Source organism: Anopheles merus, chromosome 3L (assembly GCF_017562075.2).
Source record: "Anopheles merus strain MAF chromosome 3L, AmerM5.1, whole genome shotgun sequence".
NCBI classification, from domain to species: Eukaryota; Metazoa; Arthropoda; class Insecta; order Diptera; family Culicidae; genus Anopheles; species Anopheles merus.
Genome location: NC_054085.1, coordinates 14,003,003 through 14,029,891, shown reverse-complemented (window position 1 = coordinate 14,029,891; position 26,889 = coordinate 14,003,003). Strand labels below are relative to the sequence as shown.

Here is a 26,889-nt window from a genome sequence, read left to right as displayed (position 1 = left end):
TACGACACTGCTGCTGCTGCTTTTAAGCTTCGTACGAATTTTTACACACCATTCCATCGCTAGAAGTCTTTTCCCGGTAAAGTGTTTGACAGAAACACAAACACACACACACACGTACACTGGAGGCATTTCAAAGTAGAAACCTTTATGACGTGCGGCCTGCCACTCTAGAACTGGTGCTCGTGTGTGTGCCTTTGACGCTCAATCCATCGCATTCACTCGTTCTTTCCTCATTCATCCCCCGCTCAAAACAAGCTCGCACGTCTATTTCTAGAAGTCCTTCTTGGCTCTAAATAAATGCAGACGGGTAAAACGGTGCCATAAAAATCGCTTCCCACACCCGTCCGCCATCGCCCGCCATCTTGCACGACACAGAGAGAGAGAGAGAGAGAGGTGCTTTTCGAGAGAAGCTTACCGTGCGATCTAAACCAACGACCACGCGTCCTCACACACACACACACTCAGACATGTGGTGCCTATTTTATGGGAGCCGCGATAAAGAGACAATATGGAGATATCGTTTCGCTTCCCCCCCCCCCCCTCTCCCTTTGGTTTACCTCGTCTTGCTGATTTTTACGACCCGATCCACGACCCGATGCGACCAAAGTGTGACGCCCGGAGCTCAAAATAAAGAAGCATTTTGTCTTCCCTGTAAGCAGCTAAAAGCTTTGTGATTCTCGTGCTTTAATCAATGCCTTTGGTGCGTCTTAAGTCAACAGCGCTCGGGCTGCAGATTTAATCTTTATTTCTTTTTTCTCTTCTTCCTGTACTTAAAGTTGAGTCCGTTTCCTCGTCTGGACAGTGGGATTGTTTCTTTCATTTCTCGGAGCTGCGGTAATCGAGAACTCCAAGCCGCTTCTGGCAGCATTTCGGCGGCAGAATTGATTCCAATATGCTAACCACGCCATTACGCGGCCAGACCCGTTGGTGCCGGGCCAACTCGGTCAAAAGCACGCGGAAAACAAAATCCAGTCTGCAAAAACGGAGAACGTCCCGCCCGAGGAGCTGTTGGAAATCGGAAACCGGAACTAGCTCGCGTAACTGATCTGCTTGGGTTTTTTTTTGCGGAAAACGCTACATTTTCGCTTGAGGTCTCTGGTTGGCAGCATTATCAAAAATCAAATATAATCACCCTGGCGCCGATCATGCGCTCCGGTCGCTTCTATCCCCGCGGTGGTGTCCCCTCGGATACGGCATTGACCCTTTTGGGAGTTGAGAGAACGGGGTGGCGCATTTATCGAATATCTTCTTTTTCCCCATGCGCTTTGTGTCCTTGCTTTGTCCTGCTTCTTCGCGGGAAAGATGATTTCCATCGCACGTCAACTTTACGCCAGACGATGGGGGCGTCATATTATGTACCATTTCCACACCCTTTCCGTGTCCATTTCATGCACGATTAAATGCTGCTTGAAGCTTCCCACTACCAACGCGCAATTTCTGCAGAATCGCTATGGAGCTGGGGTTGATCAATTGCCATCAGCCCTCCGTGCCCCGCACGGGCGCTGTTAAATGACGCGAAACCAAATCGGTTCATACAAATCGGTGGTGTGGTGGTACGGTCGGGTTTTGGCGAATAATTCTGCGCGCAAAATGGAAAAAAAACCCCGCGGCAACAGCGGGAGGGAGCACTTTTGAGGAAGCAAACTCCTGCGAAGCCATTGACCGGTTTATCGCATCACCAACCGGGCCGGCTATCACCATGATGGAATGACAATCGCTTGATGCTGCTCGTTTGCAGGTCGCCGTTTGCTGTCCTGGATTTGCCATCACCTTCAACTGTCCTTGATGGGTGAGAAAGTCCTTCGCAAAATGGAATTGCATGGCCATCTCCGCTCTGCTTTAAAGAGCGTGAAAAATGACCCATAACAAAGAGAGTAGCACAGGAAGGACGATGATACAAAGCATTATGATGGCGCACACCACGTTTTGATGATGCTGTGGGCCGTCCTTGGCCTAGGCCTGACAGGGATTTACCCCTCCCATGCTCATGCTTCCAGTAGCCACAAAGGCACAGATATTTTCTATTAATCCCCGTGTTCATTATCCGTGTCCGGTTTTTGTGGGTTTGGGGTTTTGGCTTTGCCGGTGGAGTTCCGCCATGTCAAGGCGGATGTGTGGTGTCCTCGCCTTCATCCCCGAACACTCGGCCGGAGTGTCCGGGCAGTGAAGCATTTAACATTTTAAGAAGCTTCAGCACGGCGCGGGGCAACACAAACACTTTAGGCAAGGCAAGAATGTAGTGCCTGTCGTATCCACGAGCAGAAAAAGAAACGGCAGAAGAAAAGTCACAGCAACTACATGACAATGTCATTGTCGTACGAAGACACTAGACACAGTGTTTTGTACCGTTTGTGCCGCTTCTCCGGGGTAAAGATGTGTCGTGTGTGTGCATTAAGATGTCCTCTTGGTGTTTCGTGCGCCCCTCTCCCCTCCTCGTGTCTGTGTTTTATCTATGGGCGACTTGATGTCCCGCATTGTTGGCCTGTCTATTTCATTCTCACGCCCACCCAAGATCTCCCATCCACACACACACTCATTCTACCATCTCAATCTCTTGTCCGATGTTCTGGTCGTTGCCGAAACAAACGATCCTTGATATCGAAGGATATGCTCTTAGCGTGTGTGGTTGTGTATGTCCTAAACGAGGCCTTAAAGATATCGTCCCACGATATGGTGAATCATCGGCATGCAGGGTGGGGGGGGGGGGGAAGGGCCAGCAAAGACAAGGGTAGAGCCTTGCTGTCTTGTACTTGACTTAATATGTCGCCCCATGTCGTCCGCTCGCCAGCGAAGGACACACCATTGAGCACCGAGCTGCTGTATATTGTTGTCTTCTACAACCACCCAGGATAATGTATTTTGGGACCAGCAACTTTGGAGATGAGGAGGTGGCCTGCCTGCTTCCATCGATACGCTCTGCAGGGATCTGCCATTGCAAAAGAGCAACACGATAGTGGCCGATAGTGGCCTTATCGACTGCATTGAAAGGAAAGGAGGCTCTTAGTTTCACCGGTCAGTGTGTGTGTGTGTGCGTGATGGAAGTGGCTGGAGGCGCAAAACAGAAAGAACTATTGACAAAAGTCTGAAGAATATGGCAATATTCCTGGGAGAGCAGGTCCAGGATCCAGGCTGGGAACAACGGCCAGCTGCCACTTATCAGCCGCAAACTCTCCTCCAGCGCACATGAAGTTGACATCCAAGGGAGGGAGGGTGCAAAAAAGAAAGCTCCCTAACAAAGTGTCTTGAGGGACTTGCAATCTGTGTGCTGTAGCTGGCATCGCTGCAATGCCCTTGGCGTCTGCTTCCAGCAAGCGTCCTATTACGTGTGAGCGCATTCGTTTAATTTATGTCAAGTGCGCACACGTTGTCGTCCATCCCCCAGAGCGGGAACGCTCATAGGCGGGGGTGGAGGGTCAGTGCGATGCTTCGGAGCCTCCACAGCACGAAGGACTTTGTAACATCGGTGGCAGGAAATCGATGTTAAATTGAACACCACTGGGACACGGGCCGTAATATGCAACCTTCTTCCCTTTTCCCTTTTTCTTGGGATCAATCCCAGCCTAATGCACAACTAAGCGTACGTTGTGTGCGTCATTTTGTGGCCTCCAGTTCCAGATCCTGGCGTTAGGGAAGGAATGGAATGGGGTCCGCAAAGGTTACATGGGGCTCGCTCGTGCAAGATGAGTTCGACCTGTCGTCATAAAAACCATCACACCATCGGTAGCTGTATTACCAGCGGCAGGGCAAGAAATACCCACACTGTCCATCTTTGGAATCTTCTTCGCTCTTTGGACGGACATCTTGCGCAAATGAGTGCGAGCATGACACCGGTGGACACGGACACGTACGCAGGCTTTCATAGCATCATCATTACCCGGACGGAACGGAACCTTGTGCAATGTGTTTCGTTTTTATAACTCTCGTTTAGAGAGCCTCTGGTGGAAGAATCTGCCCCCAAAGTCAAGGTGGCACACAATAAACAGGAATCTTTTTCCTTCATTTTTGTCGTTGTTGTTGTTGGACTCGTTTACGTCCCAAGGGTCGCGCGCGAGGGTTAGACATAAAGCTGAGTGCGAGAGAAAGGAGAGCGAGAAAAAAATGGTCCCAATCTTACGTAGCAAAAGAAAGCAGAAAAGCGCTTCTACGCAACGTCATTATTGTTCGGGTAGCCGTCTACGGAAGGCGCCAGAAGATTCAGGTCTTGCAGGTCGCAGGGCTTATCCTTTCCTCAGCCGGTGTACCACAAAACGGTAAGAAATAAAGTTCGAAAAAAAAAAACAGAGTGCGAGAGACGCAGTGATAGGAACGAAAAATAATAAAAATATTTTGTCACCTATATAATTCACGAAACGAACGGCGAGGACGATATTAAACACGCACTTCTTCGGACCTGTTTGTCGTCCGAACTCCCCCAGCGGACTGTTTCAAGGGACAGAGCAAAGCAAAGAACGTTGGGCATGTGTCTTATAGATCACACCTCACACCCGGTCACGCACAAGACGCCTCTGGACCCACCTGAGCTTCTCACCGTGTCTGCCTGTCCATTGCCTGGTGAGAACTCGTGATGGTACACCACCCCAAAATGAATGGGACGGATTTTTATGACCATCAGAAAGAAGAAGAAAAAAAACCTAACCTTTAGATATTCAATATCTTCCGTGATAGGGGGACGCCCGGATCGATTCCGGTCATGCTGAGTCTGTTATTATATTTTAATATGATTTCGACCCAGGGTTTTGGACATGGTTGGTTTCCATTGTTCTGGGGAACCTTTGGGGCCACCCAAGCCCGAAGAGATGGGTAATAATTATGACTCGGCGCTGGAACCGAGGAAACAAAGGCTACCCCTCCCCGTCCAAAATCGCTTATTGTTTCTTGGACCCAGCTCGGGTTAAGACCTTTTTCTGTTCTGGCTTCATTCTTTTGCCGAACTATCCACGGCCGGATGTCATGTACGAGATCTTTTTGTGACCCTTTTTTTCGTACGTCCAGGAAAGAGGATGTGTTTATGTCGGTTGACTTTTTTTTCGGGGTGGATTGGAAAGGGCATTAAAAGGATGTCCCTCGATGTATCGCTCCACGAAGACGTCCGTTTATTATGCGGCTGTACACGCAAAAATGCTGTGCCCTTGTCACGCAGGCAGCGCCCGTGTGGCAGTGGCGCATGAAGCATTCACAATAGAAGAATTGTACAGGTTTGAACCTTGTCAGCTACCGGGCGGGAAGCATCCTTTTTCCAGGGTGCCATTATTAACTGCCGTGCTACTGCCGAGGGAGCACGCAGGTTCACGAAGTTGTCATCGACCGTTGCATATGCTACAAGCGCGCACAATTCCAAACCACATCCAAACACATTCCCTACCAAAGCAGGCCGTACGAGTTCGCGAAGTAGTAGCATGTGTGAGGCTGCATACAGCAGCATACAGTGCGCTCCAACTCCACCGCCTTGTCGTTTATGGTTATGGTGTTCTCCGCGTGGAATGCATCGTTACACACACAGAGCTCATGGCCTGAGGAGTTACCTGCAGTGCAAAAGCAATGCAGAAAATTTAATATAAATGCAAAGAATAACAGCTAAACAACAAATAGACAGCAGAATGAATAAACAATCGAGCTCCCGGAGCTCGGCGGACGGAGTACCAGTGGCAGAACACACTCGACACGCTCGGGCATGGTGGAGTTCGCGTGCCTTCGTCGAGATGCCAACCAACAGCACGGAGGTTACGAACGTACGGAGCGGTACGTATGGGACGGAGCAAAATGCAAAACCGCGCGCCCCTGTCGAACGCTACAAATCAATAAAGAACGAAACCATCATTACCGGAGCTAATTGAATGGTAGTTCTTGCCCACCAAAACACAATGACGTGCATTGCTGAAGATTTTTCAATTTCATCCAGTTGCAAACCTTTCGTTGCACGCTGATAAATGGAAGGCTGTTTTAAAACATTTTAAACCCCATTTCAAACTGTGTAACTGTTTGTAGATAACGCAACAGAATGGACTTGATGCTTGGTGCTTTTACGAGGGCCACATGCAGATACTATCGGGCGCTGCTTAAGCTATATCGCTCAGGAACAGAACCGGAACAATTGCCTGAAAGCATTATTGGCAGCGGTGTACGGTGTTTGCCGTATATGTCTTCACTACACCGTTTAATAGCTCTACTCACTCGCTCGCTCGTTCTCTATTTGCGAGGTTTCCCATTTAAGGGATTGCATTGCAACAAAAGCGAAATGTAGAATGCAGCACCCGCAGCACCCCGTGCGAGTGGAAGAAATTGAACAATTTAATAACAATAATAAAGATGATAAGCGTGCACAGTTTATGTATGAAGCGAGTCCGCTTCCCACTGCACTGCAGCAGCAGCACTTTACCACTCGCTACTCCGCGATTTCAAACCACTTTCCCTCCAATGGGCGAGCGCGACTGGTTGCCGGAGTTGGCGGCATGTGAGAAGGTTCGTCTTGTGCTGCGCTGCTGCTGCTGCACGGGAAACTCGTCGGCATTGTCCCGGGCACGGGTGGTAAAAAAAAAAACGAACCCGTCTACATTATTCAGCCACGCCGCGACGGGCCGTGGGACGTGTTGGTGGGGGGGGGGGGGGTGGGTGGATTTTTCCTTTTTTGGAAAATTCATCCCAGAACACGAACGCATTGTCGGGTTGCGATGGGCCGCGCGTTTGTTCCTTGGGAGCGCACAGAAATGGTCACAATCGTGCTGATGCTGCTGTTGCTGCTGGTCGTTGTTGCAGGTCGCGACGGTAACCTCCATGGCCATGGCGGCGCGTCCGTGCCTGTAAGCTTATGGGTAGGTTAAGTTTATTTAGTCCACCCAGGCAATGGTTAAAACCGTTCGTCGTTGCAATCCCTGCGTTGCAAAAGGAGCGTAAAAAACCCCAACAACAAGCTCGAGCTCTGCCAGCGTCCGTGCCTAATTCCGGAGCGCGGCAACAAAAGCGCCCCGGTCGTATGTGTGTATGGGAAACGGACACACATGGACGACGAATTTTGAACGCCGTTTTTTTGTTAAACCAGCACCGGGTGGAATAAATGCAGACGAGATGCAGGCGCACTCACCCTCACCGACCAAAGTCTTGCTGCAGACGCTTTTCACTGCACCAATCGCCTTCTTTTTTTGTGTATGTGTCGTCTCCCCATCCTCTGTTGCGTCTCGTTATTTGTTAGTTCAGGGGAGGGCAGAAATCCTGCAATTCGCTACGGAAGCTCTCGCGCCGTGTGTACGCATGCCGTGTGCCGTTGCGCTTGGTGTTACGAATTCAAACAACACGCGCGCGTGCAGGACGGAACGCGCGCAAAAAACGCACCAGGAGGACGATGCACGCCGTGTGTGTGTGTGTGTGTATGTAAGAATGCTGCGTAGGTGCAGCACAGCACAGGATGGACACGGAACATCCGTGGTTGGTGCGAATGAGCACAAACTCCGACGTCCGATGTGTCCGAACGTGACAACGAAAAAGTCATGTCACGTGGTAAAGTAAACCGTTTGGGCGTATCTCACATACACTCGCTTCTCCCTGTCCCTGTCCACCGGTCCACCGTAAACTGAGGAGCATACACAGCGAGCTTCACTGCCCGTGATGCGTGTCCTTCGCAAATGGCACGCTTGCCAGCTTTGGCCAGTTTTGTGCCTCAATGACCGTGGCATGACTCCGATAAAGCGCAAGCGGTGCTTTAACCCATCGCACAAATGTTTCGCTATTTGCATGGTCGCGCTGGTGGCCTGGGTGTGTACGGCGTGTATCATTCATTCCCCGGAAAAGAGGTCCTGCCAACAGCCAACAGCAAAAAAAGGAAAAAAAGCCTGGAATCAGGGACAGGGATTATATTCGCGAGAACTTCATCAAACCCTCGTCATGCGGCTGTCAGACCATTTTCTCCGTCAAATGTTCCTTTCGGTTACCACACAAACCCCGGGCGCTGCTAAGATTCTCCGAATTTGGCAGGGATCTCCCAGACAACACCCAGAAGGTGGTTGGTTGGTGCTGGTTGGTTTGGTCTATTATTCCTTTTTTTGTGTTCACTTCCCGTTTTTGTACTCCTAAATAGTCAACTTGCGGGCTTTGGAGTGTACCCCGGGGCCACACAAAAGTTCACAAAGACGTCACACCGGCGGGACGTTTGCCGGACAAAGTTTACGCACCCGTCACAACGTCCGTCGTACGCCTTCTTCGTTGGGTGGACAACGATTGACATATTTGATGAGAGGATTTTTTTCTTCTCCACTGCTCGTTTTCTTTTGCGGGGGACGATGAAACCCAATCGTCGTTTTACATGACATGTGCCTGCCGAAATCGAACCCCCCTCACTCTTCAAATTGAACTACATCGGTTACTTGATTACGGACATAAGTTTTTGGGTCGTTCAGGACTTGCAAAGCGGGAAGTTTTCGGCAGCCGGCAGGCAAGGTCCGGCAAGATTTGCACAAGATTCTGATGTACGGAAATTTGATAAACCTCTCCTTGTGGGTTGGTCTCTCAGAGTCAATGGTTTAATATGTGCTGTGCTTTCTACAAACAGCTCAACCTTTTCTCGTGCTTCAAAGATGATGTGCCAATCATCTTCCTGGAAGGAAATGCGCACATTGATGGGTGGCTCTGTTTGTCGATTCTTGTCGTCCGATGGACGATTTGAAGCGACGAGATCTCTACCCCTCTCTCGATGCTGCTAGTTAACTAATAAGCTACCACTTGAGGCTTCCGTCCGTGTTGGTGAAGCATCCCCTCGGGGGGTTTTGGGGAAGAATGCGCCTAGGTCGCACCGAACAGTCCCCAGAGTGTGCACGATCTCAGATCCCCGTTGTTGGTTGTCATGTCAGCTCGCGTCCAGAGGGCCCACAAAACAGGAATTGCGATTGTACCTCGGCGATCAAACGCGCTGACAACGACCATTCGGATCGATAAAAGCGAATAGCCGACCTAGATTTGTAATTCCAGTCCCGTCCACTATTGGGCAGACGCAGACGGTTCGATTCCCGCGACGCATTTCCCATGGGAGGGACGGCCGTGCACAACTGCGCTTCGGACGATCGAACCTGCTGCCTGGTTGGTCGCAACAGCACACACTGCCAAAGAGGTGGGAACAGGCACATTCTTCCCGGGTACGTAAGCCACGCGTACCCACTGCTGTTGCTGCTGCTGCTGCCTTGCGCCACTTTCATTGCTGTCAATAACGACGGCTTTTTTTCTTCTCATTCTTGCTCTGCCAAGCAGTGGGAAAAGCGTTGGACGACGCGCCTTGCATTAGCTGCCCAACATTGGGGAGGCCCCTTGGACCCAGCCAGCTTCGGTCGAGCCTGTGACAGCTATTAATTATCCCGTCCCGTATTTTGTATGCATTCTGGCAAGCGTTTGCCCCTGCGATGGGGCCCAGGCCGAGACATTACCGTGGCGGTGGCGGCTCCCAAACAAAGCCTTTGCTTGAAAAACCAGGGCCCGGGGAGCTGGAGGCAAATGACGTGAACTATGCGTAGTTGTGCAGTCAGGGCGTGTGTTGAATATTGGCCAAAGGATTTCCATCACCACCAACAAGAACAACGGACATACAAACACAGAAATATTATTGACCAACCAAGACGAACCAACACGGAACAAATTCTACAGGAGAAGAACAACAACAACAAAAAACGGTCTCAAAGTTGTCGACGCCGACAAGTTGCGTTCGATTCTTGTACTGTATGTTTTTTTTGGAGATGCTTCCTCAAGCACCTCTGCGCATGATTTCCTTCCAGCCAGGAGGTTTTGCGGTGCTCGGGACTTTTTAATGAATTCAGTTTGTAATTGAGGCTGGATGATGCTTTTCGAAGCCCCCGAAGACACCGCGCAACTGTGTTCGTGCGTTTTGCCAAAAGTTTGCTGCCTCGAGTGCGCGGAACAGCACCAAGAAAGTCAATTTATTCCTGTGCTGGAAGGTCCAAACCGCGCTCCGGTGCGCTGTGTGTGTATGTGGAAAAAGGTAAACGGAAAGGAAATCGCGAGCGCTCTCTTTCTCTCCATGCGTACTTGTCGTGCTTCGGGGTGTGTTGGTGGGGAAGGACCATAAGAACTAAGTAGACAAAGTTCGTTGGTTGAGTGTCTGTGTTTTTTTTTTCGTTTTCTTCTTCTGCTTCTCGCTTCTCTCTCTCCCTTTCGTTGCCGCTGGCCGTCTAGAACGGATCCCGTGGATGCTTCCGTTTGTTGCTGTCGCGTCGCCTGGTGCCGTAATCCCGGTGGGATTGCAAATAACAAGAATCGACCGAGCAATAATAATGCTGCTGGCGGCCTCCCAGTCACCGGTCCGCAGCTCCACATACCTGGTGAGGCTTGTGGGGACGAGAAGAAAAGCAACACAAAAACAGGAACAAATGCCTATAGAATTTTACAAATAGGAAGCCATACCCTGACTCTACCAGGCCCCTACTCCAAACTCCAAACAAGCTAAGAACGTTACGGCTCCAGTAGCTCACAAGCTTGGCAATTGAAGTCATTATGTGATATGGTTCGACTATCGCCCAAGTACTTCGTTTCGCTTTTGCATGCATAAGCAGCAGTAGCAGCAGCAGCAGCCATGGAAAAGCAAAAGGCATCGTGGCTTGTAAGCAACCGTTGTTCCATGAGCAGCGAGGCCGGCAGCGATATCTTCAGCAACGCTACAAACTGCCTACAATAAATCGACTCCACACATTTGTGCACAAGCTCCGGAGTGGCCTCCGGGAGCGTGACAAAACCTTCCGCCGCCACGATCTCCTCGCTTGCCACACCAAATTGTGTGATCTTGCACGGCTGATTAAGCGAAGGGACGAGGGTGAGAGCCGTGGATTTGTACACAGTTTTTGCGCAGTGTAAAGTGACTTTGAATGGCGCTATTTGAATAATTATTTACAAGCCAGCCAGAACTCGGAGAACTCTTAGCGCAGGACACGATCTTCAGATCGACAGATAATGAATGTAGAAAAGAGCGAGAGAGCGAGAGGTGATTATGAAGAGAAGCAATTAAGAGGAAAAGGAAGGTAACTGAAACACAAAATCAGCAACCCGAGCAGCTACAAATATGGACAAGACATTGGATTGGACCGTTGGACGCTGATGTAACCCAGGAGCGCGTGTACATTAAAGGTGCATCGGAATTCCAGACAGATACATTCCTCCCCAAAAGGTACGCTCCAGTGCTCCATGATTCGTTTATCCCTCTGGGGACGTAATTCAGTTTTTTGGAGTGAGTCAACTCCCTTTTAAGCTATTGATCACTTCAACTAAGATGATGAAAAATGTGGAATCTCTTGCTTGGAAATCTTGATGCAATTGACGGTACGATGCTCTTCAGCGGTCACGTACACACACAAACACACACTGAAGACAAAATGGATTTGAGTTGTTTTGGAAAATACCGAAAGTTGTTTTCCCTTCAATGAAATGAAACGTTATGTGTTTTTTAAGCTGCAAAGAGACGTAAACACACACACAATTGTTTATTTATTTACAGCAAAGGAAAGTACAACAAACAGCAGTTTTTCGGACAGCAATCGGATCAAAAAAGTCCTTCCACGCGTGAGTTTCAGACGTTTTGCAGCGCAACACTCGTACGTACGTATTCTTAAAGTCCTCGCCCTGAACCTTCCCCGATTTTCCGAATCATCATTCTGGCAACGAACCACCAAAAGAACCCTCCCCCTGGCAAACGAGGGATTGCATTATTTATTGACTTTTGGCGTGGCTCGGGACTGGCGACAAGATTACAAAAAAACAAGAAGTACGCCAAATGCTGACTACCTGTTCTTCCCAAAACCGGGAGAGCAGCGCAGCGGGCAAGTTTTGGGCGATGGAAAATTGAATTTCACCCAAGCGCGCTGGACGCTCCCCCCCCCCGTTCGGTCGTAAAAGAAATTGGTTTTACGGACACGGAGCCGACGCAAAAGGTCATCTTAAAGCAGCAGCGGCTCGTACGGTGGTATCGATAGAATCGAATCCTGTTTACAAGTTTGTTGATCAACCTGTTCCGAGGTGCGGAACAAAAACGTTTCTTAGGGGAGCGCTCTACGCAGTACTGATGGCTAACGGGGGAGAGTGTGCTGAAAGTAGCCTAGGAAAAGATTAATGCTTGTCACAATATTTGAACAGATTAGTCGACTTCATTTGCTGCGTGCTATTTTCGTTTCATTTTCGGGCCAATTTATTGGCCTCGGTTTGCAGTAATCCTGGATACATCAAAACATTATGTTTCTTGTGTGTTGAATCAAAGATGAAGATAAAGCTGGCTGACAAGTTGAGCAGAACTTGGAACAGAAAACAACAACATTTCATCATAATGTAGCTGACTGCAAAGGTATGAAATTCCAACAAGATCTTAAACAGCAATAGAAATATGTACCTTAAAAGTGCAACCAAATTGGTTGGAAAGACATTGGAAAGACATACAGAAATGTAAGGAAATATCAAAAACACGCATCAGCAATAGGACAATAGGACACAGGAAGCAAAGAAACAACGGGACACCACAAGACGCCACAGAGACGAACAAGAGTAGGAAAAAAAGAAGAAAGAAACACACATGAACAGATAAAATAGGAAAAAAACAAGAGATGCTTAAACAGAGGTAAGAAAAAAGAGGTGGAATTAGCGAGCCAAACAACGTGTACAACTTGCAACAACAGAGTTTGTGTGTTTGTGTCTGTGTGTGTAGTTTGAGAAGACAAAAATTGCAATTGCCTAAGATGCTGGTTAGGACCTGTGATGCTGCTGGGAAAGCGGAGATAAGGGTTTCAATGAAGTTGGGGAGAAAAAAAGAAAAGAATAACAAACTAAATACACACACATAGAGAGAGAAAGATAGAGAGATAAAATGGTGAAGCGAACAGAAATGGACAAGACAAGACGAACGAAACCAACGTTGTTCAATGAACGGTACACTCACCCATGTTGGGAACATTGGTGAAGGAGTTTTGCGAATGGTATCGCGGGCACACGGAAAGAAAGGTGAAAGATGAAGGTGTGTTTGTGTTGTGTGTGAGGGTGCGAGTGGTGGCGGGTTGCAAGGGTATCGTTAAACGCTATGAGACCTCGGCCTATCAGGGAAATGGGAGGGTGATTTTTGCTTTATGGTAAAAAGGTAACTCTTTAGATGACCAATCGTCTATTGTTTGTTAATCTTGTGCGCTGCTTTGGAGTGGTTTATCGTCCCGGGGACTGGGTTTTAGTGTTAGTATTTTTCTACCGCAAGACCAACCAACAAGAACGCATCAAGCTTTCCTGTCTCACGCTCACGGCATTGAGTTGCAGACATCGACGGCGCACGATGGATGGTCCAACTGTTCTTACAAACTCTACGCACTATCCCCGTTTTAGAATACGAACCTGGAACGAGAGGGAGGGAGAGAAAGGAAAGAATTGTGGTTTTATTATTAGGCATACATCATCCCAGCAAATGGTAGAATTAAAACACACTACAGACTACTTTTCATGATGTGCGATTGTGAATGAACGCCGGTGCGGGAACGGCCACATCCATGTACGCATCCGCACACGGCAAAACTGTCACATTCTGCCGAGTAAACGAGTGGTTGAACGAGCTGCCCTTCGCCCCGGTGTTGTGGCAGACGCAAAATTAACCCAACTACACAATGCACCCACAGCGTCTCATTGCGCTCACTGTACCGCAAAAGGTAGACACTGTGCCCTGCGTCCATCCAGCGACAAGCCGGGCACGACGACATCGGCTCCACTAAAAAAGGAGAAATGCGATAATGCGACAAGCCTCCGCAAGTCGATGGCACAGGCAATATTGTCTATTGTCTTGCGATAATTGAGTCGACGGGGTTGGGTCGGTTTTGTGGCGGAGGGTGGCGCAGTGGCGCCACATGCTTTCCTTTGCCTCCGGAACAAACAACCTCCAGGAAGGGGGTGCATTCTTCTGCCATTGTTTATTTTCATCTCGGGCTCCCCTGCTCTCCTGCGCTCCGGAAGGGCTTTCAGATGACTTCCTTTTTAGCCTGCAATAGCCTGCGTTTTGGAGACATTGGCTATTGGAGCAGCAAACTTTCGGTCCCAAAGTGAGGTTAAGTTGTGAAGTTAACATTCCTTGGGTGAGGTACGCTCTCAATGGACCACCATTGATAATGGACGGACCCCGGGCTACATACGGGCCGGAGTTCTGTTTGCGGTTAATTGGATCGAATCTACGCAATAATAAAAACAGCACCAGAGCTTTGGACGCTGGAGCAGTCCCAACAACATAGCCCCACCCTGAGGTCGTTGTTATTACCCAGTGCGGGAGAGAAGACACATTCATTGACATTTGTGTATAGGGAAAATCAACTCGAAGACACAAACGCAATTGGCAGTTCGGAGAGGGAGAGATAACGCTTTTGCAAAGCGGAAGGCAAATAATAGGCAATTAGAAGGCCGATTCTGGAAGCCGCTGTTCCGAAAATCCTCCCAGTGCTTGTGCGCTGTAGAAGAAATTCCTAACAAAGTCGGCGCACATGCGACGCGAAGACGAGAAACCTATGTTCTTCGGGACGTTCGTTGTCAACGGTACACAATTCGCTCACTTACTCGGCGGCCGGATTGGCAATTCGAAAGGATTATGATTTATTAGAATTGAATGACATCTCATCCCCTATCGAGCTCGATTCAATAACATACACAGTACGAATCCCCCCGTGAGCGGTGGTTCCTTTTTTGGGAACCCAATTTCAAATCAGATGTGACGCACCGAGAGATGGAACAATTGGCCAATGCCAACGGTACCCCGTCCCCGTGTTTGTATTTGCCGTTTTCAGGGTGAAGCTTACCGGTGACTTTGTTGCCTCCGGGGACCTCAGCAAAAGCGGCTTTTGCGCCTTTTTGGTCGCTACATGGCAGCGCATTTTTCAACTTCGCTTTCGCTTCCACCATCGGGTGCGTTTGATTTATCGATCCATACATCCACTTGGACGGTTTGTGGACGGGTGAAGCACGAGGAGGGAAAATTACAATATAATACAATTTATGAAATATGCCTTACTTCATCGGTCTCCGCCCGCAGCAATTGCCCTGCGTGGAAAGGGACCTTTCGTTTGGGTTTTTCTTAAATTAGGCATACCTTTGTTTGGTTGTGCTTTATTTAGCTTTCAATGGTTGTTTGTTTGCCACACGGTTGGGGAAGGATCCTTGGGAGGCTGTCAAAGGGCTTGTTAGGTTCTCATGTACATTTGCTTCCCTCTTCCTTCCACAACGTTTGTGGCGAAGAAAGTGCGCAGGTACTTCGGGCCTGTGTATCGTTCGCAACGTATATGGAAGAGCGCCTGGGTTCGTACGGGTCAAGTGTGGTATCGCACTGGGAGATTGTCCTCCTGCCTCCCTACTATTACCCCAGTCCACGCGGGAGTTTCCGACGACAGATCGATCCGTACCGGAGGCGATAAATCTTTCCCCCCAGAAAACCGAAACCCATTGATAGAAATGTCAAAAACAAATGGGATGCGGCTGGGAAATGGTTTCTAGCTCGTCGACCCCTCACAAAGTGTCGATTGGCTTAGCGATTGGAGAACCCCCAAGTCTAGCCGAGGCGGGTTTTGGGGGGCTGCCGCTACTCGTTTGATTAAGTGTGCGAAATTAACGGCCTGCTTAGGCTGGAGTTGATCAAAAAGTGTGTAGAAACGAACGAAGACATCAATAGTTCTGCAGTGGCTCGTGGTCCACCATGCTTGATGGCTTGCCCTCCCCTGGCACGGTTATTTTTGTACTTCCCCGTCCAAATGCCGAGGTGGCGAGAGGGCGAAAACCTTTTGAAGATTAAAAACGCTGGGAAAGTGTTTGAACAGCACATCCTCCACTAATCCACGGCCACCACTTGGAGATTCATCGCCGTCGCTGCCACCACCACCACCGAGCGAAGGCAGCATGTAAATCCACTCATCAGAAAGAAAAACATCCATCGAGAGAAATGAGAGAACGCTTCAAAAACTGATCTTTCATACAAAAAAAAAAATAAAGTAAAATCCTACCTTCAGGGGGCACATGGGGGCAGCTTAGGAACAGTTCGACACCGTTTGGTGTTGTTTCAAACCGGTCGCGCTCGCACACCGAGCCGTGTTCAAACAACTCAACTCTGTGAAGTGGAAATGTTGGAGTAGCAACCCCAAAAAAGAGAGAAGAAGAACAACCCGACACGACAAGCCAGGGAGCTACGACTCCCAATTTGGAACACGCCGCAAGTTGGGAAAATATTTTGATGCCGCTGGTACACCGTGCGCCGTGCGTGCGTTGGCCCGTGCGAGACCATTAAACTTTGACATCGGTGCCATAAATAAGGTTCCGCGCGGCACTAAAGGAGGACTCCCATCCCTCAAAAACACACACACACACACACACAAACACTGCGTGAACGTTTCGGGGGCAAGCGTGCGCTCCGGGTTCTGCCGGGCTGGGCGAGAATAATCCCCCAGCTCCCGAATATCCACCGACTACGATGCTGTGCCTGCCAGACATCCCGGGGGCCGCTGTTGCTACTGCTGCTGCTGCTGCTGCTGCGTTACATGTCAAACTGCGAGCGAACTAGCGGCTGGGTGGAAACATTTTTTATCCGATTTAAGTTCCGCTGCCGCTTTCATCTCTGCGGCTGTCGTCGACGACAAACGCCACCGTCGCCACGAGGCCAAAGATGACGGTGACGGAGAGCAACAGGCCACCGCAAAGTTCGCGCAGGGTTTCCACTTTTCTATCAAAATAGCTCCAGCGCCGAAAAAAAAAGACACACATACACACTCTGCGGTCCTGGGGTGAACTAAATGATTTTTCCCGGCGAGTTACCTAGCACGCCGGGTATTCATGGCGCCGAGCTCGGTGCGGTTTCTTTTGAGATAGGTTTTGGGCAAAAACCTTGGATAAAGATATTGCTAAGTTTCGCGTCGGAGCAGCGCGAAAGGATAAAGTATTTCGCAGCAAGGTCTATCTTCGTTGCGCCATTCTACGCTTCCTACAGGTATTCCCCTTTGGAACAGGAGGGGTCTTACGATATCGTGATGGCACTTCTCACTTTGATATCGTTTTGTTACTAAGGCAACGAGGCCACACTGCACAGCCCAGAACCGCGGATCTTCTCTTGCGAAAAAAAAAAGCTGTGAAAACGGATCCGGGAAATCGTTCACTGTCCGTTCGTGCCGACAAAACTTTCGTCGTTTATCAGTGCCATCCCAAGCGCCTGTGCCAGTGCCGTTCTGGTATGGGGTTTTGGGGGCTGCTGCAACTTTTGCGCTGCCACTCCAGCATTCTATTGCCAACGGGATGCGGTCAAATAACCAAAAGATGACCGAAGCAGAACCGGGCGGGCGAAAGTTTTCACCATCCTCTGGTGTCTGGTGTGCCATGCGAGAAGGATGGCGGTGATTGGGCGCATTTTTTTTATCTGTTCGTCTCCCTGCTAGTAACATAGGGCGGGCACACACACAGGAAAAGGAAGAAAAAAGTCATCTACATTCTGTTCAGGAGGATCCAGCAGCCAAAAAAAGGAAGCCAATCGCTCGGACAGAGGACATCGTGTGGGTTGCGGGCATCTCCTTTTCTCGTTCTCGGACGTTCTACCCATTTTTCGGTTGAACTTTCTAATGAAAAGAAGTTTGACAGTAAGGATGGATAGAGCGAAAAACCTGGTACGATAGCAGCAAAAGAAGAGGAAAAAAAACCAGTGCGAAGCTTTTCGTGCAAAAAGATTTCCCGTCGATGGGATGGCAGCGATGGCGTGGACGATGTCTGCCTGGACATATCCGTTCGTGCCAAGCGCACACCCGGCAGCCGGGATTTTCCGCGAACACTTTGCGCCCTCCGTATCGGGGCAATCGGTATTGACAGTTTAATTAATGTTGGCTCGAAGCTGAAAATTTTTACTTCCTCCTCCTTCTCTGTCGCCTCCAATGCCCGAACAAATGGGTGCTGTCAGTGTCACAAACAGAGAGCGAGGGAATGCCCGAAAGCTGATGGCGGTGAGGACCATCTCTCTTGTTATCGCCCACCCTACCCCGTATAATGTAAGGTGAGATTTTGACAGTTTTGCACCGGCGTCGCTTTCTTTCGCCGAGGTTCCAATTTCTTCTATTTGCAAACTTTCCCCAAAAGCTGTCCAGTGCTATCAGTGCCCCGTAGCTTTAGATCAGCCAGCGCTGATGAGCTTTTCCTCAATTGCGTTCATTACGGTGTCACTTAATGGGTGTTCGGGAGGTGGAGGGTTAATTCTTTGGAGAAAGTGCTACCGCCCACCAGTCTCTTAAATGACTTGCGACACATCAAGCAAAGTTTTGGAGGAAATTCCGCATCAGTAGTAACAAGAAATTGGTACGTAAATTGTGCTGTATTGCTATAATACAGCTCATCTTCATTTCTCATCATCGCAGTGAAACGATGATGCTCTCAATCGACGGATTATTTTGGGAAGATGTTGGACATTGCTAATTTCTTTCCCTCCAGACAATAGTCCGTGGAGCGTGAGAGGTAGGCGTGGATCGATTGAAAATCTCAGACGATCATCAACGGCCAAGCGGCCCCGGGAAGGTCATCAGCAAAGAAGCTCTCCTGGAGCTGAAGATAGCCACAAATTAGTGGCCGGAAATGTTGATGTGTTAGTGTGTACAGATCTTCCAACGAACGAAGCAAATTATGATGATCGAGTCTGAACGATTGGGGAAAAGCGAGCTTTCCTGTTGTTTTGTTTTGGGTTTGGTGATTGAGGCCGCGACTTTAGCATAGTTTCCACGTTATGTTTCCGGGGACCCCTGTCTAAACGATGTCGCAGCGCAGGTTAAGCGAAGATGTCATAGTTAATGGGTCACCCGTTGCGTGACTAGCCAGTCCGGCCAGTGGTCACGATCGACCGAGCGTTTTTAGCATGTCCGAGCAAGCGCCGAGTTTTATTTTAACATTTGCTTTCTTCCCATTGGAGCCCTGTGTGTGTGCGACCCAATTCTCGATCTTTCCCTTGCCCGAAGAGATCCCGATAGAGGATTGGGGTGTCCCATGGTTCGCCATAACTAATGGGCGATTATTTGGGAGGGAAATGATTAATGGAGCTATTTCCATATACAGAACACACACGCCGGCTGAACTCTTTCGAACCGGCTGGAAACCAGGAAGCACGAACACAGCTAAAGATGTATTTCCCTTCTTCTGGGTCCTTCTCAGTGTAGGGTCGCTTCATGGAGTGGGCCGTTACCGTTAAAGCCTGGCGCAAATGGCATTCCACCAGCCGTATGGCAGCTGAGCACCATACGACGACGACCACGACGACGATGACTGTCAGGCGGGCGGGTGCAGATGTAAACAAACGGTTTCAACTGTCAAACGAGCTCGCAAAGGGTCACGGCGGGACCCGCGCAGTACTGGTGCGCGGCGTGTGCATCGTGCCTGCGAAGAAGGCATGACCCCAGGATGCGCGTTTGAAGGGTTTCGTTGGGCCGAAAAGCCGAAACGGACCGCGCACATCTGGCGCGGGATGTTGTTTTGGTTAGGCGCGGTATTATATTTTCTTATTACGACCCCAAAAAGTCAAGTGTGCGCACGAACGCTGTGTGCTGGGCACTGTTCGTGCTTGGAGGAGCGAAATAATTAATTGTCGATCGACGCCATACATCCTATGTGAGTGTGTTTGTACGTATAAACAAGTCGTAATAAGGGCGAGAGGAAGAAGAGAAGCAAGAGAGTTTTTTCGAATTTTCTTCAGTCGTTTTCCTGCCCATTTTCGGAGGAAGAATTCATTAGCCCATGATTTATGGGATGCTTTATTATGGGCCCATTCGAAAATTAGCGATCCTCCCCCTGAAGCGGAGCTGCGGCAGTGCCGGGACCATAAACCTGACCGAGACCTTCGTGTGCCGCGTGCAGGGTCAACGTGTGTTGGGCCGTCTTTTTTGGCTCCGTTTTCCGCGGCGGCCGTATTCTAGGTGGATCTATGATAAACGATCGATTCATCTTCGGAGGATCGCCCCCAAAAAGCGGGACTAACGAATGGAGTTTTTTTTTCTCGGTGGAGAAGAACACCTCATCCAGACCTGATCTGATGGGTGCCGCTTCTATGAACACATGCACACATACACACATACATACTCATCTAAATTGATTCCTTTGAATCACTTTGATGTTTGTTTTCTATTTATTTACGGGCTTCTTGGAGTTTGGGGAACTCGCACCGCTTGCGTAACGCGAACTATTTACGATTAATTTTCAATTAATTTCACACTCGTCGGTACGTTTTTTTTGTTGTTGTTGTGAGCATTCCACGATGCGCAAACCGTTTTATTGTGGGTTTGTTTGTTTGGCTAGAGGGAGAAAACAATAAGCGAAATAGCGAGGTGATCCTCCAAAAAGGGTCGCAAGGGTGCCGATTTGGGAGGAAACCTATAATTCGATATGGTCGCTTCGAATTCGTCGGGATTGTGTTACTTAATAGCCTTTTTTTTTTGGTTGCTCTTGCTTTGCTTGTTGCCCTCCGAAACAACGACAGCCGGATCAACTGGATTGATCGGTTCCAACACTCGCGAGTCGAATGTTTGCTTTGTGGAGTAGCTTTGAGACACCCTTCAACAAACTGCTCGAATGTTGGGTGCGTATCGAATCTACGAATTCAACGATGGATTCGTGTGCTGGTACAAATACTTCGTATACTACGATCTTTCTCTTATAAAATATTCTGATCATTCAAGCACTTACTTGTTTCGGGCGTAATTTCAAAGGCACAAGGCGTCGCTTAAAGCACTTCATCAGCGCAGAAACGTGCACTGAACCCTGATCGAAGCGAGGATTTTCGACATTTGAACTTCAAAAACAAAAACAAAAAAAAAATCCAGAAAAGTTTCCGCAAAACCTTGTCCAGGCTAACCCTGGAACGAACTAATTATAATGCAAAAGACAAATTTCATCGGCAATTTCTTCCTCCTCCACGGGATCCCCTTGGGGGAAGGTTACTTCCATCATTGGATCTACGCTGTGGGTCGTTTGAAAATTACACGGATGAAGTAGTAGTGTCCGGACTATTTTTCCTTGCCACCCTCCCCGACTGTCTCACTGCCTTCATTTCATGGTTCAGTGCAGAACCTAACGGAATCGGAGCGTTGGGGTGTGTTCGAAAATGTGTTGTTTTTTTTTCATTTCTCGACCCGTGTTCATTCGTTCGCACCATCCGGTAGCGTTTTGATTGTATCGGTTTAATCTTTAAGAGCTGGTTTTTTGTTTTGTCAGTGTGTGTGTGAGCGTGTGAGCGTGTTTGTATTCCACAGTGGAAGAGGTCCTTTGGAAATTGACACGAACCGAGGGCGTACCAGGCTGTAAAGACGGGGGTCAGTTTCGAGGCAGTGTATCATTATTCAAATTAATAACTATGATCCCGAGCTTTGGAGGTTTTGGAAGGCAAACAGCATCGAGCAAGTGGCGACCAGCTGTAACGCAACAGCTCACACGACCTGTTCCGGGTGATCCGAAGGAATGCCCCTTTTGCATTTTGAGAACCGATCCAGAAACTCCAGAATGTAACCCATCCCATATGGATAACGATGCACGATGCGAGCCGTTGGCTTTCTGATCGGCATGAAAGGCTATAATCAAGCCCCAAGTCCACGACTCACGCGCGTTCTGTACAATCTCTTGATTCTTTCTCCAGAAAGCGACACAAACAAGTATGTGGTTTTGTTTCACCAAATTGCTTAAAAATTCAGCTTATTAATGTCACACTCGAGGCTCCGAAGCATGTAGCTTGTAGCTGACATCATGAAACAGCTGCATTGCTTTTGCTCCCGCCGTTTACATTCCAACGCGCACTCGAAGCTATTAAACCAACCGGGTCGTTGTTTGCTTCGCTGTAAAGTCGTCCAGTTTCGGCTCTCTGCCCCAGTCTCAGTACGAGCAACGTTCATTAAAAACATATTCTTACGAGCATTCCGCTCCAGAGCGTGAGCCGCAGAATGGTATACAAATCCATGGTTCATCGATTTTTGAATTTTATGACCTCAATTGAGGTTTCCGAGGTTTAGTGCCCTGGGAGGAGGAAACCAAAACAAAACTCTCCATATGGGTGCGGATACAATCGCTCAAGCAAACAGTGGAAAGAAACATTGCTTTTCCAGATCACACATACACATATTGCTCACGCCAAAGGTGTAGAAGGAATGGAGGGAAACAAATCGTCTACATCGGCTCTGCAACGCGACGCATTCGTTTGCGTGAACATGTCTATATTTAAACAACTGCCTACCACCCCATCGCAGCGGGGCAAAGTTACAGATGATGACAGAATTTAGTACCGACTGCTCAAAACCCGGGGAGAAATGATCTTGCGCTGCTCCGCACAGTGTGTTTGAGAGAGAGAGATTCAAACGTCGGAGTGGCATCTGGTGTAAGTAATTAAAGAACTATCCGGTCTCTTTCAACCGGTGCGACAGGGGTGTTCCGGTGCTCCGGAAGCGCAACGAACCTTTACGCAATGTTCTCCCCGAAGCGTTTTGGGGGATTTTGGGGCCGAAAAGAAAGACACTTCAAAAGAACCTTAAACGTAAACCCATTCGTGTTCAGCCAACCCCGGAACGGTATGATTAATTAGTACAATGTCCGGAACGCACGCAAAGGGGTCAGTGGGAAGACATCCGAGAACGACCGACTGACCGTCACCCGATTTCGTCATTTGGTGCACTAATTGCTTGGGAGATGAGTTTATGAACCGTACAACATCAATGTCTTCCTTCCACGGGAGGTAGGATTACGATACATCGACAGTACAGGGGCTAGTTTGAAGATTGATTTCCCTACAGGTTAGTGTCCATTTTAATTACCATCCCAACTACAGGTAGGCCTCAGGTCGCTGGATATCGTGCAAGTTAACAATGCCGAATTCCAGGACCTGGACGTTCAATCAATCGCTCATTTAAAGCCAATCCATCCAATCGGCAATCAAGATCGATTGATCGGGATTTGGTTGTGGTTTTGCCGTTTCACCGCGAGCCGGCTGCCATTTTGCGAACATCCATCCACTCTTCCCCCTGATGGGAGCTTAATGAACGGGAGGACACATACACATCAGATTGCACACGGAGTGACAGTTGTGCGAGAAAACTGGCAGATGAATCGCTGCACAACTGTCACCGTGTGCACCGTGGAGCAACTGCAGCGGCGGTGGTCTCTAATGCCCGTTTTGTCCATGTTGGGACGCGAGGGCTCCCAGAAAAGGAAGCAAAACACCGTGTGCATGGTTTCCAAAGAAGCAAGCAAACCACTTCCAAGCAGCATGTTTATTGAACGCCGTAAAGAAATCGGGGATGGGTTTGTTTGATGCCGCACTGGGCGGGAGAGATCACCCCACACCCCCAGTCGTAGAGTCGAAGATAAATGGGCTTACCGCACTTCCAGAGCGCTACCAACGCCGGGAGTGGCTTTGATGCAGGCAGAGCCATAAAATAGTCTCGATCCCAGCCGCCCGATACGAGCCCCGGCCCGCATTGACCTGTATTCGGTATGAATGGTTCGCATACTTCGATCGGGGCCTGCGTGTGCATATTGCTGCCTTCTTTATTTGCCGATGGAAGAGAAGGTGCCGTGAGAAATTCAAACGCTTCGCAGCGACCCCGTGATCAACCCACGATAATCTACGCAAAGGTGGTGGCCGGCAGAGCTACTTCACAGCTCGATGCGTACAGCTAGAGCTCCAAGAGGGTGCCAAAGGGTGAGAATTAATAAAAAAAAAGGCACGTTATGCCCTACCCCATCTGCAGCGGGTTAGGACTGTGTGTTTGAACCACAGATGGTGTTTCGGAGGTCCTCCAGTGCGAGTTCCAACACAATCAAAGCACTCGAACCACCCGAAGGGAGGACGATGAGCAATGGTGATTCAAACGTGCTAAATCACTGGAAGTGCCCATTTAGATAAACATATTATTAACAGCGAGCTTTTAAGCCTCGCGCCGGCAAGCAGCCTTTAGGCGGCTGCGAAAAGAGAAGCAACCGGCGCTCAAGTGGGCGCGCGCTTGTGTGTGTGTGTGTGTTGGTGTTTGAATGCTGATTAAATTCGACCACTCCACTGGCTGACTGGAGCTCCAATTGAGCAGAAAGCCGGCCGATTCGGAGCACATCAAGCAGCTCCGACAGGGTGGCTGCGATAACGAAATTAATGCATAAACGGTCAACAAAACGGACTCATCTTTCGGATCCTCCCCCATTACTTCTTCCATTCCTGTGTGGGAGAGATGCTTCCCTCGGCACTACTAACTGCAGAACACACTGCACGAGTTGGTAGTATAATTAAGTGGCAAACTCACGTTGTCACATTATTTGTAGCACCACCGAAGCCAAATACCAACACGCCAGACAGTTTGTTGCGCTTTATCTCCCTTTCTCACTCGCTAAGCACAGCCGCTACCACTTGAACTGCGGTGACATAACAATGCCATCAGCGGGACCGTATTTTGACAGTTGCGCTCTAAACATGGCGGCATCTTCGATCGGCAGTTGCTCCGCACCAATTCTGGCCGGACCGACAGTGCGGGCGACATTGTAAAGACAATATTTAAATTTTCCCAAAGATCGATCCCAAAAATGTTTTATTATGCATTCCGTAGATGCTGCTGCTGCTGCTGCTGCTGCTGCTGGTAGCAAAACCCCAGTGTACGAAGCGCACGACACGAATGCAGTCGACATCCGGAGGCCAATCAGCAGCAGCTCCTTCTATGGAGCACACTTGTAGACAACTTGCACGCTCCTCTCCTTGCTGTGCTGCTAGATCTTCGGCTTTGTCGGGGCAAACAATTCACCGCAGGCAGTTTACAGGAAGTGTCTTGCAAGACGCGGCGCGCGAGAGTCGCCAAGTCGCCGGTGACTTCTGGTGGCCCAAAACTGGAGCAGGAATCGAAGTGTGGGGGTAACTCTACGATTGCGGACGACTCACTCGCTTGCTAACACAGGGTCCATGCTATCTGCCACCGTCTGTGCTGTTGGTGCGTCTTTTTGTATCGGGGCCCCGGCTGTGCTCGAACCAAAAGAGAAAGAGACGCTTTGCAGACGCTTTGAGGTAAACAAATATATTTATCTACGTCGCCCGCATGCACGGGTGTTGTCGTCCCCCAACCATTTTTGTACGGTTTCAAATTCCTAGCCTGCCATTCCTGTTGCACCGTTTTTTATTCTGTATATGGTCGTGTGTTGAAAGCAGCACTCCAGCAGGCACAGAGACACACACCATACAGCTGATAGTCGAAAGATGTTTTTTTTGTTGTATCTGCAGCCACTTGATGCAAACGGTTGGCGAACGATCGCTCCTGCCGTGCTTCTGGCTGCAGCTCTGGTTGGAAGCGACCATGAGGAAGCACCATCAGGACAGAAGGAGGGTGTTTAGCAGCAAACACAGCACAACAAACAGCAGAAGGAAGCGTAGAAGGAGAGTGCTATACAAAATCACAGTTGACGACGTTGGACGACGACGACCGGGTACGCCACGGTTTGCACAAATAGCGTTCTCTCCCTAGCAGTAGCACGAACCAGGGATATGTCCAGTGTGTGTGTGGGTACCGATTGCATTTAAGCTCGCTACTGCGACAACGACGACGCCAACGTCGATTTGCTGGACAGGAAAAAACGGGGGATATTGGGCAGGATCGTTGAAATATTTCATCTTTTGTTGTAGTAAATTTTCCCATCCTCCAACCGAATACCATGCCACATCCACATATTGATCCATCGTGTTGACGTCCGTGATAAATACTGTACCAACGAGAGCAACGCTCCTTTCCGGAGGGACACACTGGTACGGTCGGTACCGGAAACTAGGACGACGCCACGTTGGTACGTTGTCGTATCTCTTCCTCTTCGTTTGCAGCAATCAGCATCTTGGTAGCAGATTTTCAGCAACATCTTACAACAGCACTCGCACCTCCCAACCAACCAACCAGAGCCCTTTTTAGAGCACGCTGGCAAAGACAAAGTGAACAGAAATCAAACCAACGCTCTGCTCCGGCTCGGGCTAACGATTTATCTTGATGATTGTTTGCCAGATTGGGAATCGGATGATCACCCAATTCGAGCGCTCCGTAGCGAAAGACGCTGCTAGATACAGACTTTCGTTTCGCTTTTGTTTTTGGTTCTGCAAGCAGCCGCTAGCAGCAAGAGCTAGTCGGGCGTACTTGGAGGTACGCGAGCGAGGTTTTATTTTGCAAAAATCGAATCGTCCCGGTCTGTGTCATACATAGAGGAAAGAAGGCAAAACGAACATCCAACCCACTCGGGATTGTCGCTCAGTCCGCTATATTGCATTATTATACGGTGCAATCAGGAGAGTAAATAGAATTATGGACCCCGAAAATCGAAATCGGCAAAGAAACGAAGCGAACGTTTCGCCGGGAGCTTGCATGCATCAATGGTTTGGGAATTGTTGTGTCCTCCTCTTTAACTCTCCTTTATTTAGTGGCAAAGGCCCGGCAAGTTCCCGAGAGCACCCAAAAAAAAAGAATGCATCGAATGTTCCGCATTCCGAACACTGCCGGTACATGTTGACAAATGTTTACATTAAATCCAGAACCACTCACATATGATTCCATTATCTCGTAATAATCAATTCTCTCAATCAAATAAATTGTCGCTGAAGTGGGCTGAACACACTTCTTCTCCCTCTCGCCATGTGCGCGCCCTCTTCTTTTCCGTCGCTGAGAACGTGTACACACGCGCAGCGAGTGTGGGTCGCCGCCACCGTACCAGACAGAAAACGGAAACTTATTGCCCTCGCCGCGTTGAGTGACGCCAGCAAATAAAGTACGCGAATTCGCATACGCAACGCAGCACACGCTGGTTGATGTCCCTCGCCACTATATCCGCCGCTGATGAACTTCGCGGCGCTTGATTAATGAGTGCCATTTTCTACTGCCACCCTTGGCAGTACCTCTGGAGCTGGCATAAGGG

General features: G+C 49.1%; 1 protein-coding gene across 8 annotated transcripts in view; it reads right to left on the bottom strand.

Annotated features, from left to right (window-relative positions):
- Positions 1-26,889, bottom strand: part of LOC121599219 (teneurin-m) — a 531,100-nt gene that overhangs the window by 108,636 nt on the left and 395,575 nt on the right. Inside the window, exon 2 of one of the 8 annotated variants that reach the window (XM_041926857.1) lies at positions 12,908-13,347. The exons of the other annotated variants lie outside the window; for them this stretch is intronic. Coding sequence (XP_041782791.1) covers positions 12,908-12,911 — 4 coding nt within the window. The 5' untranslated portion in view covers positions 12,912-13,347. The remainder of the gene's footprint in view (positions 1-12,907; positions 13,348-26,889) is intronic. 8 annotated transcript variants of the gene reach the window in all.